At 30.6% G+C, this 14085-nt stretch overlaps 2 protein-coding genes across 2 annotated transcripts; both read left to right on the plus strand.

Annotated features, from left to right (window-relative positions):
- Window positions 1–784: 784 nt before the first annotated feature.
- On the plus strand, window positions 785–2403 carry LOC125820959 (transcription factor MYB14-like). Its single transcript, XM_049500383.1, has 3 exons — window positions 785–935; window positions 1607–1736; window positions 1968–2403. The coding sequence occupies exons 1-3, from the start codon at window positions 800–802 to the stop codon at window positions 2398–2400; spliced, it is 699 nt and encodes a 232-aa protein (XP_049356340.1). The 5' UTR covers window positions 785–799; the 3' UTR covers window positions 2401–2403.
- Window positions 2404–11167: 8764 nt separating this feature from the next.
- LOC125820960 (cytochrome b6-f complex iron-sulfur subunit, chloroplastic) lies at window positions 11168–13834 on the plus strand. Its single transcript, XM_049500384.1, has 5 exons — window positions 11168–11326; window positions 11426–11676; window positions 12317–12434; window positions 12504–12686; window positions 13546–13834. The coding sequence occupies exons 1-5, from the start codon at window positions 11288–11290 to the stop codon at window positions 13645–13647; spliced, it is 693 nt and encodes a 230-aa protein (XP_049356341.1). The 5' UTR covers window positions 11168–11287; the 3' UTR covers window positions 13648–13834.
- Window positions 13835–14085: the final 251 nt, after the last annotated feature.

Consider the following 14085-nt stretch of genomic DNA (forward strand, 5'->3'; position numbering starts at 1 on the left):
ATTTGTATGTATAAAAAATATTATTCAATTATGGGAAGACGACACATAAATAGATAAAATATTCAATAAGAAGTGATTATATTTTAAGACATAAATAAATAAAAAATTATGTTAATCAACTTTGTTATAAGTGGATTATAAATAAGAAACATGACAAATAATTTAAAACGGGACTATCACCAAAGTTATGGAGGGGTAGGGCGGTGTATTTGTCGGTTCAATTTGGTTTATGGAATTTTATCGGTTTGACTTATATTGGTTGTCGGTTGTCAGTTCAAGAACTTTATATACTGATGTAAATATAATTTATTAACTTACTATCGGACTATCGATAAAAAATAATTTCAAATCGTTAAAAAATTCGATAATATAAAAAATTAAAACCATTACCAAAATTGCTAAATCAATAACTTACTACCGATAAACCAATAACTTTTTTTCTATTCAAATTATCAATTTCAATTCGATTTTGAATAAAGTTTAATGGTGGGTGCATTATATTACTTGGAGAATCTGAGAAGTGTGGACCAAATTGAAATATGAATCACAAAGAGATAATGCACAAAATGAATCTTCTTAGAAGGACCACACCTAATAGATAATATCACTTTGTCCCCTATTTTTATTTTTATTTTATATCTATAACTCGTTATCATTTTATTTATTTATTTTCGTTTCACATAATATTACACGTTTTTCTCACTTTATATATCTTTTGGTACAATAATATTACATTTATTTATCTATATATATATATATACAAAAGGAAAAACACAATAATACGAAAGAGAGAACAAAAATGGCAAGAACACGTTGTTATGACAAAAAAAGTGGATTAAAAAAGGGTACTTGGACACTTGAAGAAGATAAAAAATTAGCAGCTTATGTTACTAAATATGGCTGTTGGAATTGGCGTCAACTTCCAAAGTTTGCTGGTATATATATAATCAACTATTATTATTCTTTAATTTTCTTTAATCAAGTATCTGCAAATTCTTATCTCCATTTTTTTCCTCTCTTTTTGGAAGAGCGAGTTTAAATAATATATATTATCGGTGTGAATAACTTTATATTATCATCAGGTTATCTTTATCTGATGTAGCGCATGTAAATATTTTAATTTTAGAATTTCAAATCTCATATTTTAAAGTGATTTATCTTAGATGACCTCAGAGTGAGATCAGTTGGTAAAAAAATTATCTACACAGACGGTGTATATAAAACTTAAATTCAAAACAAAAATGACACCTCATCTTAGAACATATAGAATTTTCTTTTAATAAATCTCAGTGAAAGGTTGAATAATTTATCCCTCCGTTTATTAGTGAACCATCTCTTCAGGAAGCTAAATATGAAAAATATGTTTATTGACTTCATATATGTAATGTAATTTTTCGGTGAAAAATTTAGATGAACCCCTTTCGCCTCTTATCTCTGGATCTAATCAAACTTCACTTTTATATTGCCAAAAATTGAAAACAATGAGGTATACAATAGTTTATAATACATTGATAATATAAAAAAAAAACATAATTTTCGCCGGAAATATGAATATAAATACATCCATTAATTTATCTCAATTAGTGATGTCTTTCTCCTTGTGAAGGATTATCAAGGTGTGGAAAGAGCTGCAGATTAAGATGGCTTAATTATCTCCGGCCAAATATTAAAAGAGGAAACTACTCTAGAGAAGAAGACCAGATCATCATGAAGCTTCATGCAGAAATTGGGAATAAGTAAGCAATATATTTCTTTTTAGTCGATTTTAATTTATTTTTTTATATATTTAACTTTAAACATATTATTTTATCTCTAATGAAATTATTTATAACTATACAAATATCTCTAATTTGTTTTATCCCCTGATCAAGTGCGACTTGCTTTATATATTGAACTGCCCCCCCCCCCCCCCCCTCCTGTTTTTTCCTTACAAAATAATAATGTAAATTTTGTTTACTTTATTGAAGATGGTCAGCGATTGCTATTCACTTACCAGGAAGATCAGACAATGAAATTAAAAATCATTGGCACACATCTCTCAAGAAAAGATCAAAACATGAATTAACATGCAATGGAATAAAGAGAGAGGCCAATAATAATGTCAATAAAAAAAGTGATGAAGACCAAAATATTACACCAAATGAATCATGTAGTGAAGTTTCTTCTTGTGTTACAACTGACCAAAATATGGAAAATATTATGGATGGAGAATGTGAGATAATTCAAGAAGAATTATTTGAAGAATCCATTGGAAATTTTTGGACAGAACCATTTTTAATAGATAGTTTTACGAGTACCACTAGTAGTAGTGAATTTTGTGTGCCTTTAGAAGTTGAGCATGGACTATTTGTATCTCCATTTTCTCCTATTATGTGTTATGATGAATTTCTATGCTCATAATTATTAAAGAATTTAATTTTGAGATGGTTAGAATTTGTGAAAAGAATTAATAGAGAGGTGGTAATTAATAAGTTGGTAACTATTTGATGCTTCCTCTTCTATTGAAATTGATTGTACTTATATAGTCAATCTATTTTATGTGGGTTGGGTCAAAAATTGATCAAGTTTAATTTAATCTTTAATAGTTTTTTTTAAAAAAGAAAAATTGGAGTTGTTGGGTCATTAAATAGGTATAAGAAACTACATTAATTTCAACTAAAATGACCCTGAAACCTAAATAGATAAAGTAAAATGACTTTTAAAAAATAAAATAATTTAATTGATTAATTATTAAAAATTGAGTGACGATTCAAGCATTCACCATTCAACTCTCGAATAAAATTCTATCACAATCCATCTTTTCTTTAGAATTATAAGAAGAGTTGCTCCAGTACTAATAGTTGATGTGGAGCTTTTAATTGATTTGATTGTATACATATTTTTCATATAATAAGAGATTGTTTCACAATTTAAAACATAAAAATTTGCGATGAATTTTAAAAATAAAATCAATTTCCTATGAATTTTTAATGACAAAGTTCATAGCTTACTTTTTCGGTTCAATGAATAGATGGATTATTTATTTCATTGTACCAACCAAAAAAAAAAAAGATGAATTCTGAAATAAAAATTTGAAAATAAATTTATTCCATGTTTGATTAAAGATATCAGCTTAAAACTGTAAAATATATTATTCTTATATCAAACATTTCGGATAATTTATCATATATAAAATATAGAACAAATTATCTTAATTTTAATCCCAAAATTATCATGCTAAAATATTCTGATTTTGAATCAAACCTTTGTTTATGATAATTGATAATATCCTTCGCATGTTGAAATCTTTGTCCACTAGATGTAAGGTTAGGTGTAATATCGTAATTCGTATGGGGTTAAAAATAATTAAAGTAATAAATTGAAAGAATATATAAATATTTATCAAATAACTTAAAACGACGCATATAAAATTATGGGATAAATGAGAAAATAAATCTTGAATTCCTCATTTTGAGTTTTGTGTTTCAAACTATATATGTTGATATAATTATTTGGTACTTGTTGATATGGTAATTGGATTAATAAAATAATACTCATAAAGGATAAATTTAAAATATATTGAGTATATTTTAGTGAGTCGATTAAATAATCATACTAATAAATTTATTTTTTAATACTTAACATTTTATTTAGCAAAAGTATGATTTAGGACGGACCCAATTGTCCAAGTCAATCTAAGTATATACATTAACTGTCATTAACGACTAATATAATTAAAGGATATAGTCTAAGAAATTAAAAAAATATATCTAAGAGCACCTATTTAAATTAACTTATTACAAGTCAAAATGATGTTTACACACTTTTATAGTGTTTATAAAATTAAAAATATTTTTAAGCAGATTTACGTCTTTTTTCTTTTTTTTAAAAAAATGTCTTCATGTTGATTTCTTGTTACATGTGATAAACACAGGATGCTAATGTTCATCTATTTATGCTTGATTTGATTTGTCTCACACATATTATTCATAGTCCATGTCATTTCTCTATTATATTCATATAGTTGTCTAGAAATATCTTGTCATTTTAATATAATTGGCACCCAAATAAGAATAGAAAAGGAACTAGTAAACATGGGCGGCTCAATAAATATGAAAATCGATAGTAAAATTTCAATAATGCGCCTTAAATTTTTTAAAAAAAAAATTATATATAATTTCATTGAAAGGTCTATTTTTCTCATATATGTGAAGTTGTTAAAAATAACTCTAATCAATTTCTTCTAATAATTAGTTTCATTTCTTTTAATCTCTCTTTGAAACATATTTTCTAGTTTTATTGGTCATTGATAATTTATCAACGACTCCTTGAGATTGCAATTAAATTTCAAATTTTCTCTCTTTTATTTTTGAAGTTTTGGATAATCACAATAAATCAGTTATATTCAACTTTGATTTGAAATAATCATAATTTTAGTAGGCATAGTTAATGTAATTATAATAAATAACTTAAAGGACAAAATATTCAAATTTTAGATTCAAAATAATAAAAAGATAAAATAACGTAATCTGATTCAATAAATTTATAATTTGATGTCACTTTTCGCTATTTCAAGATGTTTGATGCAATGCTTGAAAATATAATTTAAAAAATTAAATAGGTTTGACAATTTACTCTATGCTCTCATATTTTTTTAGAATTGTTCATGAGATTTGGAGAAAATATAAAAATCTAAAAAGGAAATACATGTTATTCGCAGAGAAATGTAAAGATAAATACACGTTATTCACAGACAAAAGCGAATAATAATTTGAATCATCAAAAAGAGTTAAGTTAAGATCTTCTGGGGTACAGCGACGGGGGGAATAATAATAATAATAATAATATCTCATTAATGATTTGTGAATTTCCAAAATGACGGCTATTCTACAACCTCGTTGCTAGTTCCATGATCAAGATTGTTTAAGGTCAATTGTTTCTTTTCTAGAACCCTACATTTGTTAAATTAGGTATTCGGCTTAACTCACACCCCAAAAGCTAGCTCTTGGGGTGTGAGTTAGGCCTAAAACCTAATTTAATATGGTATCAGAGCAGGGCCGGTCTCACCCGATGTTGGGGCCCCCAAAATCAAAATTACCCACACACCAGATGCTAAGCACTGGGAGTGAGATGGGGTGTTAAAAAAATGACAAAAGTTCCACATCGGTGGTTAATGAGATGGGTGGACTCCTTATAATGCTTGGACAATCCTTCTCCCTTTGAGCTAGCTCTTGGGGTGTGAGTTAGGCCTAAGACCTAATTTAACAAACTGTTCTATAGAGTAGTCCTTGAAGAAGTCATGTCCATGAATTATTGGTAAGAGTGACATCAATGTTTCGAAATTCAACGGTGTCATGTGATATTGCTTCGTCGGATATTTTTTTATTAAATATATAGAATACTACTATTCATAAATTGATATATACAGTGAAAATGACATGACATATTATTGTGCATCGCCATGATTTGATTCTTGGCGAGAGGTTTGAACTTCAATCTAAGCATAATTTTTTTGGCAAATATAATTTGTGATTTAAAATTGTAGTTAAGTAATATCGAAATCCAGTGGAAATTAATATTTGGACAGAACAATTTTTACTAGATAATTTTAGTACCACTAGTAGTGAACTTTTTGTGCCTAACAGAATTTGAGCATGAACTATTTGTATGTATATATATACTAGTAAGGGGCCCAAAATAACTAATAGTATTTCACACAGCTTGAACTTTTGGCTCTTGGTTAATTGTGACACTGGCAATCCTGCCCAGTAAATTTTGCTGGAAGAAGTTAGTGTTTCTTTAGCGGTCACAAGGGAAATACTGCACATATGTAGATCTTAAAATGCATATATCTAATAAAGGAAAAACATAAAGGTGCATGGCTATTTGGTTATTCAACGACAAGTCACTAAATAAGTTTACACAAATATATATATATATATATATATATATATAACACAAAAAGTATATGTTTGATTGAAATCTAACCCTGAAAATCATCATGCAAACTTCAAAGGTAATAATCCAAGAAGAGTTGTAAACACTTCTCCTAATGATATGCTATGTGGAGTAGAAACAAGATGGACATGGGCGAGAGACAGGATTCACAAGAAATTTTAAAAAACGCATAAAATCAACAAATTATCAGAAATAACTATGTACATAATACACATATATGTGTTTGAGGTGCTTATTCAAGTGCTCTGCTGCAGACTCAGCAGTTTTAGCTCCTCCATGTCGATCAAGTACACCAAAAATATCTTAAGATTCATATTGAAATACTACTCTTTTCATTGAAAGATTTATTGATCTAGAGGAGTTCATAGTATGCACAAGGTCCAAGGAAGGATCGGAACAAATGTAATGCGAACAGGGAAAGCACACAAAAACTAAAACCCACAATCCCAACCAAATCCCACACTACATCAACTTGTCATTTATTGAGAAATAAACAAGGACCAAAACAACATTTGCGTCCTAAAATTAAGGTACATAGATCAACAAAGGAGTAACTTAAGGTGTATTCGGTACAGAATGGTTTTAAAATAATCTTTTTTGTATACATACCGAACGCGAAAGAATAAGTAAGAAAACTGATAAATGGAGTAAAACGTTATACGTTCCTACTGACACGCATTTGTTGAGACTTTATTGACGAAGGTACATATGTGACATAAAAACCAAGTTGAATTATACACTTCTACATGATTTCATGGACCATGGTGAACATAAAAAATGTTAAAACTTGAAATTACATAGTTACCTAAGGTATGTATGAAATTCAATTGTTATTATGGAAGGCTTCAGAAACAATAAACCTGCGGTTCGCCCAAAGTTCCAACTGTTTGGAAGAGGTGATTAAGTCACTTCAATTCATCCAAAACTGCTTCTTCTTATGCCAATTTGCTGCTGCAGTGACATCTCCACTTCAGGTAAATTATTGACAAAAATGAACCAAAATACCTAATTGATCGTTGAGAGTGCTTGACGTTATAACAATATTCACCTCTGAGCTTCAAAACTTTCAATGGTCCATATATGTCCCAAAATAATTAGATTCTTAAACCCCAATTTTAAAGCTTAAGTGAAAAAATAAAAATTCTTCATTAATGCGGAGAAGTAAAATGAGAGGAAAAAGAAGAACATAACAAATAGCCAGCGGGGTAGCAGAGGAAGAAAATAAGAACGAAAAAACGTTTTGATACTCCGCAACTCAGGTCGCAAAGTGGTGTCTATGGATCAAAATTGGTGATGCAGCCAGAATGAGCAACGGTGTATTTTCAACAAAGTGGTTAGTTATACTGAATAAGTTTGAAAAAATAATATAAGAAAGTCAACTTACATACCCTCCAGCTTCATGTTTGATAAGTTTGTTCTTCTGTACGTGATAGTTTATTTCTTCGCAAGCCTTTTGTCGCTAAGTATCTGCGTTCGAAATACTAAATTTATTGTTGATTCCACTAACTGCAAACAGTAAAGGAACCCAATGAATTATTTGTAACATCACAACCAACAATACTAAAGCATATAAAAATTCACATTCTTGAAGAACTCTCAAAAGATGTCTATTGCACAATACATCGCAAATCTCCAAGTTAAAATCTCAGATAGATAAGGTAAAGGAACTGCAAATTTAATAAACCAAAAATTGTCGGATACAAACAAATTAAAGAAGGATTGCAAAATAAAATCGCTGAAGTAGAGTTAGGGAACCAAAATAATGGAAAACACCATTGTAGAGTATGCTTACCTGAGAACAAATTAAAGAAGGATGGCAAAATAAAGTCGCTCAAGCAGAGTTAGGGAACAAGAACAGATGTAGCGTTTGGAGACGAAGGGTGTTACATAGTACAGAAACGGAATTGGAGAGAATGGAGCAGGTGTTTGGCCGTGCTGCAAGTGCACATGGAAGTGAACGCTGAAATGTCCCAAATGCCCTTCAAATTCAATGTTATTTTCATCACGCATTGATGGAGAGGTGTGTGCTATTCCCCTTTCTTAGATAGTACTGTTGTGATGAATTTCTATGCTCATATTAGTATAGGTAGTGAACCTTTTGAAGGATTTTGAGATGGTCAGAATTGGTGAAAGGAACCACCAAGGGTTGTGGTGAAGTAGTAAGTACTCTTTCATTCTTAATCAAGAGGTCATGGGTTCAAGCCTCCTTGGGTATGAAGTCGTCTTTGTTAAGGAGCACTTTACCCCAATTAATTGTACTTTATCCTTTTCAATTCTTACTAGTTATATATATATAGTGCGAGTCAAAGAGTGACATATATAGTTTTCATATGTTTGGAATTAAATTTTAAACTATGAGTTCCTAGCAAAATGGAAATAGCACAAGCAGGTAGGGGTAAGATTTTTGTATACATCAATATATTTAAATTTCACTTGCAAAACTATATTGAATATGTTGTTGTTATTGTTGATTTCGTACCAAAATATTTTGGTTTTGGACCATTTTCTCAAATTCTGTGAATACTATTGGCATTGAGAATTTATATAGTAGTGTAACAATTCGGTTCCTCTTATTGAGTATTGTGTTTTGAACTTGTATATGACTTATTGGTCCATATGGTTCGAGTTGATAAAATCAAACACTTAATAATATCAAGGACATTATATATTGAGCATAGTTTAACGATTTGGAATAAATAGACCACACTAATAAATTTTGATTTGTTAATCATAACTCTCAATTCATTATTTTGATATGATCTTATATATATAAAATTAATAAGATTCATTCATTGTCAAAGACATGAAGAAGCAGATGAACAATCAACAATGATACATTCACTGAAATAAAGTGAAAACAAAAGGATATATACATCCAATAACATGCATAAATGGTACATATATACATATATCATAAGTCTATTTCTGATACATACAAGGTGCATACACTAAAAAAAAAGAGAAAATTGTCAAAAACCCCTCCAATCTATGGTTGGATTTCCAACTACACATTCATACTTCACGGGGGTCCTATTACCCCCCTGAACTATTTTATTAGGAAATAAATTTCACCCTAAAATGACATAGTTACTCATGTGTATTGTGGTGTAACACACGCACATGCCATGTCAGCGCCACGTCAGCGTCATGTCAATGCCACCCAATAAATATAATAAATGAATTATTTTATTTTTTTTCTAATTATTATATCCCCCATTAGAAACCCTCCATTATCATTAAGAACATCACCATTATCAAACTCACTTCTCATCCATTGACATTCCGGCAAGAGAAAAGACAGTAAAATTTTTCCGACTAGTAAAAGTTTCTATGACCAATATCTTTATCCTATTCCCCACAATTTCTCTCAAAGTTCATTGTTACACATTTTACTCTTGTTGGGGGTTTATGAAGGGGTATACCCAAAATAGTATATGGGCATGCCATAAATTTTGAATTCAATTTCTTTCTTTTCTTAATGTTGGTGAAAGTAGCAAACCAAATTAAAACATTGAAATTAATCCAATTGAAAAAAATGATGATCCAATTGAATTTTTTATGCCCCATTTCTAAAATACCCCAATTTGTGGTTAAATTCAAGAATGTGAAATTAGAATTAACGTTTGAGAGAAAAGCTTGTGAAGGTGTTGGAAATTGAAAATTCTATGTTTGTTTGAAATGGTTCCGATAAAAAAATTGAATTTTGAGTTCTTTATTTAATTACTTTGATTTGGAAGTAATAACTAAATTTGTTTAAAGGTTCTTTGATTATGTAAGAGACGGTTAATATGTAAAATTCTTGAAGATATTTGTAGAGATTTGTGATGAAAATTAAAAATAAAGCAAAAGTGTGTAAAAGAAGAAGAGGTGTAGGGTGAGTGTGAAGAAGAAGAAGTGTGGGGTGGTTGGGTTGGGTTGGGGTGGGGGAGATTATTTTAATTTAATTAGAAAGAGAAAGAAAATAAAATAAAAATATGAAATAAACATAAAAGCAGCCCTATTTATTCTCTTTTCACTCTCTCAAAGAGAGTGAAATACACTTTCTCAGCCAATTCAGCATTCAGGGTTTATTTATTCTATTTTAAAACAGTTCAAGGGGATGATAGGACCCCCGTAAAGTTTAAGTGTGTAGTTGAGAATCTGATAATAGGTTGGGGGGGGGGGGATTTGACCATTTTACAAGTGTATGTTGCATCTATATAAAGCATATATATTGTGTGCATATTTGTTGTATTTGTGGTGTCTTGTGGTGATGATTGTAAAGTGTATTATATGTATTGATACAATTCATACAAAACGATAATACAATGTATTTTACTTGCGCATAACTATAATGTATCCAATGATATTGTTTGTGTTAATATAACTAGATTGAACGAATTGATACAATGTATCTAGCGAAATATTATTTGTTGATACAATCAAATTGAACGGACTGATATAACTCCAAAACAGTCGCTAGTGAACAGATTCAACTTCAAACCAGTAGTTACCAATCATAATTAGACAACTTTTAGCTACTAATAATAATTATGCTCCAAACAAAATTTTACCCGATTACACAAACATCCTTACCATATTTATTAAGTCTCCCTATAGTTTGAAATTATTATATTTTGTCTCACTAATAAATAATTTTATACCAAATTTAAGTCAGATACACCTAGATACATATTTTTTTACTACCAGATACACTGAAATAGGAAGAGAGGTGAACGAGAACAGGAGAAAAGTGAGCGAGATTTTTCTACGTATTCCAGATACGCGATTGAGATAGTAGAGTGGCAAGCGATATTTGTCTATATATCCCAAATATACATATAAATTCACTTGGATATAGTGTATCTAGAACAAATTACACCTAATTTTAACCTCATATATCCCAAGATACATGTATCTCTGAACGTATCTAAACATACCAAAATCTAGTAAGCTTCGTAATGTAAACTAGTGTATATCTAAGTAATTATCTCCTGAACTAATGAAATTTTTGTAAGTTTACCATTTTAAAAATCAAATGCAATTTAAGCTACTAAGACACAAACCAAATAAAGGCCCATTTCCAAAATTTTATACTTATTATACAAGAATGGTTTTAAAGTTAATTTATGAGCCCAACTAGACCCAAACAACTCATTTGTTGGATATGAAATGTAAAGTGGATAATTCATAATCCAACAATAGAAAATAGAAACAATTGAAAAAAGGCTATTATCCAAATGTGTGGCTCTACTAGTAACTTGCCTTATCTAGTCATTGAGTGACTCTCATCATCTTTCTAGTAATCTATTTTTTTCTACATTACAAGAATAACATCCATCCACTTCCTCTCTTCTCAACACACATTAACATGGCTTCTTCCACACTTTCTCATGTAACTCCTTCTCAGGTAATGCGCGGAGCTAGTTAAGATAACATCCATCGAAAAATTAGATTGTGTGAAAATTCTGATTCAGTAACTGTAACAGTTTTTTGTTATAATTTTCAGCTATGCTCAAGCAAAAGTGGTGTTTCATCAGTTTCACAAGCGTTGCTCGTGAAACCGATGAAGATTAATGGTCATGGAATGGGAAAGGATAAGAGGATGAAAGTGAAATGTATGGCAGCTAGCATTCCAGCAGATGATAGAGTGCCTGATATGGAAAAAAGGAATCTCATGAATTTGCTTTTATTGGGTGCACTTGCACTACCAACTGGTGGAATGCTTGTACCTTATGCTACTTTCTTTGCACCTCCTGGGTTAGTTCTTTCTTTCTTTCCTCATATTGATGTATGAATTTCTATATAAGTTATACGACGTTTGATAGCTAATTAAGAAGTAAGGTATGCGGGGTAGAAAATGGATTAACTATAACTATATATCTACATAATTTTAACCAGTTACCAAATGATTATTACAAGTCATGTGGGCATATAAATGTTTTGCCTCCTCTGCAGATTTGAGCAACTGGGGTTTATCGCTTATAAGCCAAACGTCATAAGCTAACTTATGACTTTTGACTTATTTTGGCGTAAAAACAACGGCTTAAGATCACTTTTTTAACGTTACTCAAATACTGCAAAAGTGTTTAAAAGCACCTAAAATAAGGCAATCCAAATAGGCTCTAGCTATGTTACTTTTATTCAATTCTAAGTCGATACGGACATATAGACAAATGTAATGCCATGGAAACTTGATGTGTTAACAATTCCTTTGTAACTCACAAAAGATAAAAGAAGAAACAGGGTGTATGCTATTGCTTTTGTATATCACTAGACGGACTTGATCAATCTATATGTCTATCTATCTATCTATCTATCTCATACGAGGCATTGTTGTTACGTTTGTGTAACTAACCATGAATCGTGATTTGTCGTTCTATTTGGAGTTGATCAACAGATCAGGAGGTGGTAGTAGTGGTACCATTGCCAAAGATGCTAATGGCAATGATGTTGTTGTAACTGAATGGCTCAAAACTCATGCACCTGGAACTCGAACCCTCACACAAGGACTAAAGGTACTCGTACATTTTCGTTCAGTGTCATAATTTCTTCGTAAATTCAGTGTTAACTTGATGATATTTTAGGGAGATCCTACTTACCTTGTTGTGGAGAACGATGGAACACTCGCGACCTATGGTATCAACGCCGTGTGCACTCACCTTGGTTGTGTCGTGCCGTGGAATACTGCTGAGAACAAGTTCATTTGCCCTTGCCATGGATCTCAATACAACAATCAAGGAAAAGTTGTTAGAGGACCTGCTCCTTTGGTAAGTTTAAAACCCCTGTTTTAAATGCTCTAGTAGTTGTCTTTATATTTTTTCTTATCAATCAGCCTTTTGCCTTTTGGCTTCGAGGCGAATTTAGGGCGGCTTCTGTTGGTTTAACTGAACACATTCTAGCTCGAACAATTTATAAGAATATATATATTAAGATCATGCTCATTCTAAATTCAGTGATTTTGGTTGGTTAGAGACAATATTTATAATGACACATGCTATGTTTACACCCTCACTAGTAGGGCGAATCTAGGATCTAAACTTTACATGTTCAACCTTTAGAAAGGTTTTTACCATTAAATTCATGTATTTTTATAGTTGTGCATACATATCTACTTGTTTACAACAAATTTTACATATATGAAAAACAAATCAATCACAAACAAAATATGAAGAAATAAGAATATTATTGATAAAACAATATTGGTGCAATTTTGTTTCTCCCTTATTATTCTCTCTGGATTTTTTCTGTAATTCAAGCCTTATTCTTCTCTCTGGATTTTTTCCGTGGGCTGTTAGCAGCATATTTCTCGAATTAAGGATGAATATTCCAAGAGTTGACGGGATATTCAAGATGCTACTTTAAGGAAATATAATACCCCTTATATAGACATAAGTTAGGGTTTAGGGTAGAGTAGTCTCAAAGAGTCCTAACTGGAATCGAATACATCTTGTAGAGTTCCAATTAGAATTGAACGCATGAGTTTCACAAAATTTCAATGTCTACAATACTATTTTCTTACTATTTTTATGGATGTTTACACATAAATTTATGTTCCAGCTCGAAAGTACTAGGTTCAAATGGACCTGACACTGATACTAACATTGTGGTTTTTTTTTGTTGGCACAGTCCTTGGCATTGGCTCATGCAGACATTGATGATGGGAAGGTGGTGTTTGTTCCATGGGTTGAAACAGACTTCAGAACTGGTGATGCTCCATGGTGGGCTTAGAAATCCCATCTAACTTTTACTATTATTAGTATATATATTCTCTTGTATCATTGTTACATAGAAGCTTATTCCTCTTTTTATAAAGAAAAAAAATGTAACTATTGAAACATTACCCTTGCAGTCCCAAAATAACATTTCTCATTTGGGATACAGTTCTTTTCTGTAATTGTTCATTTTCATTTTCATTCTATAACGATGGTGTCTGGATCAATTTATACGCATAGCAATTAATTTTATCAGATATTTACTATCTTTCTCCAGTTTAGATATCGAATATCTTAGCTCACCAAAGCTTTGAGTAGATGGGAAGAAATTTCTTAATATATGTAATTTTTTTTGTATTTATTAAGATTTAAACGACTTTATGATTTTCCCCACTATACGATCACACACTGTCATATCCTTGAGGGTTTGTTTATCATTTTATTTACATTACTC

The sequence above is a fragment of the Solanum verrucosum genome, unplaced genomic scaffold (genome assembly GCF_900185275.1).
Source record: "Solanum verrucosum unplaced genomic scaffold, falcon-dt-bn FXZP01000289.1, whole genome shotgun sequence".
Classification (NCBI taxonomy): Eukaryota; Viridiplantae; Streptophyta; class Magnoliopsida; order Solanales; family Solanaceae; genus Solanum; species Solanum verrucosum.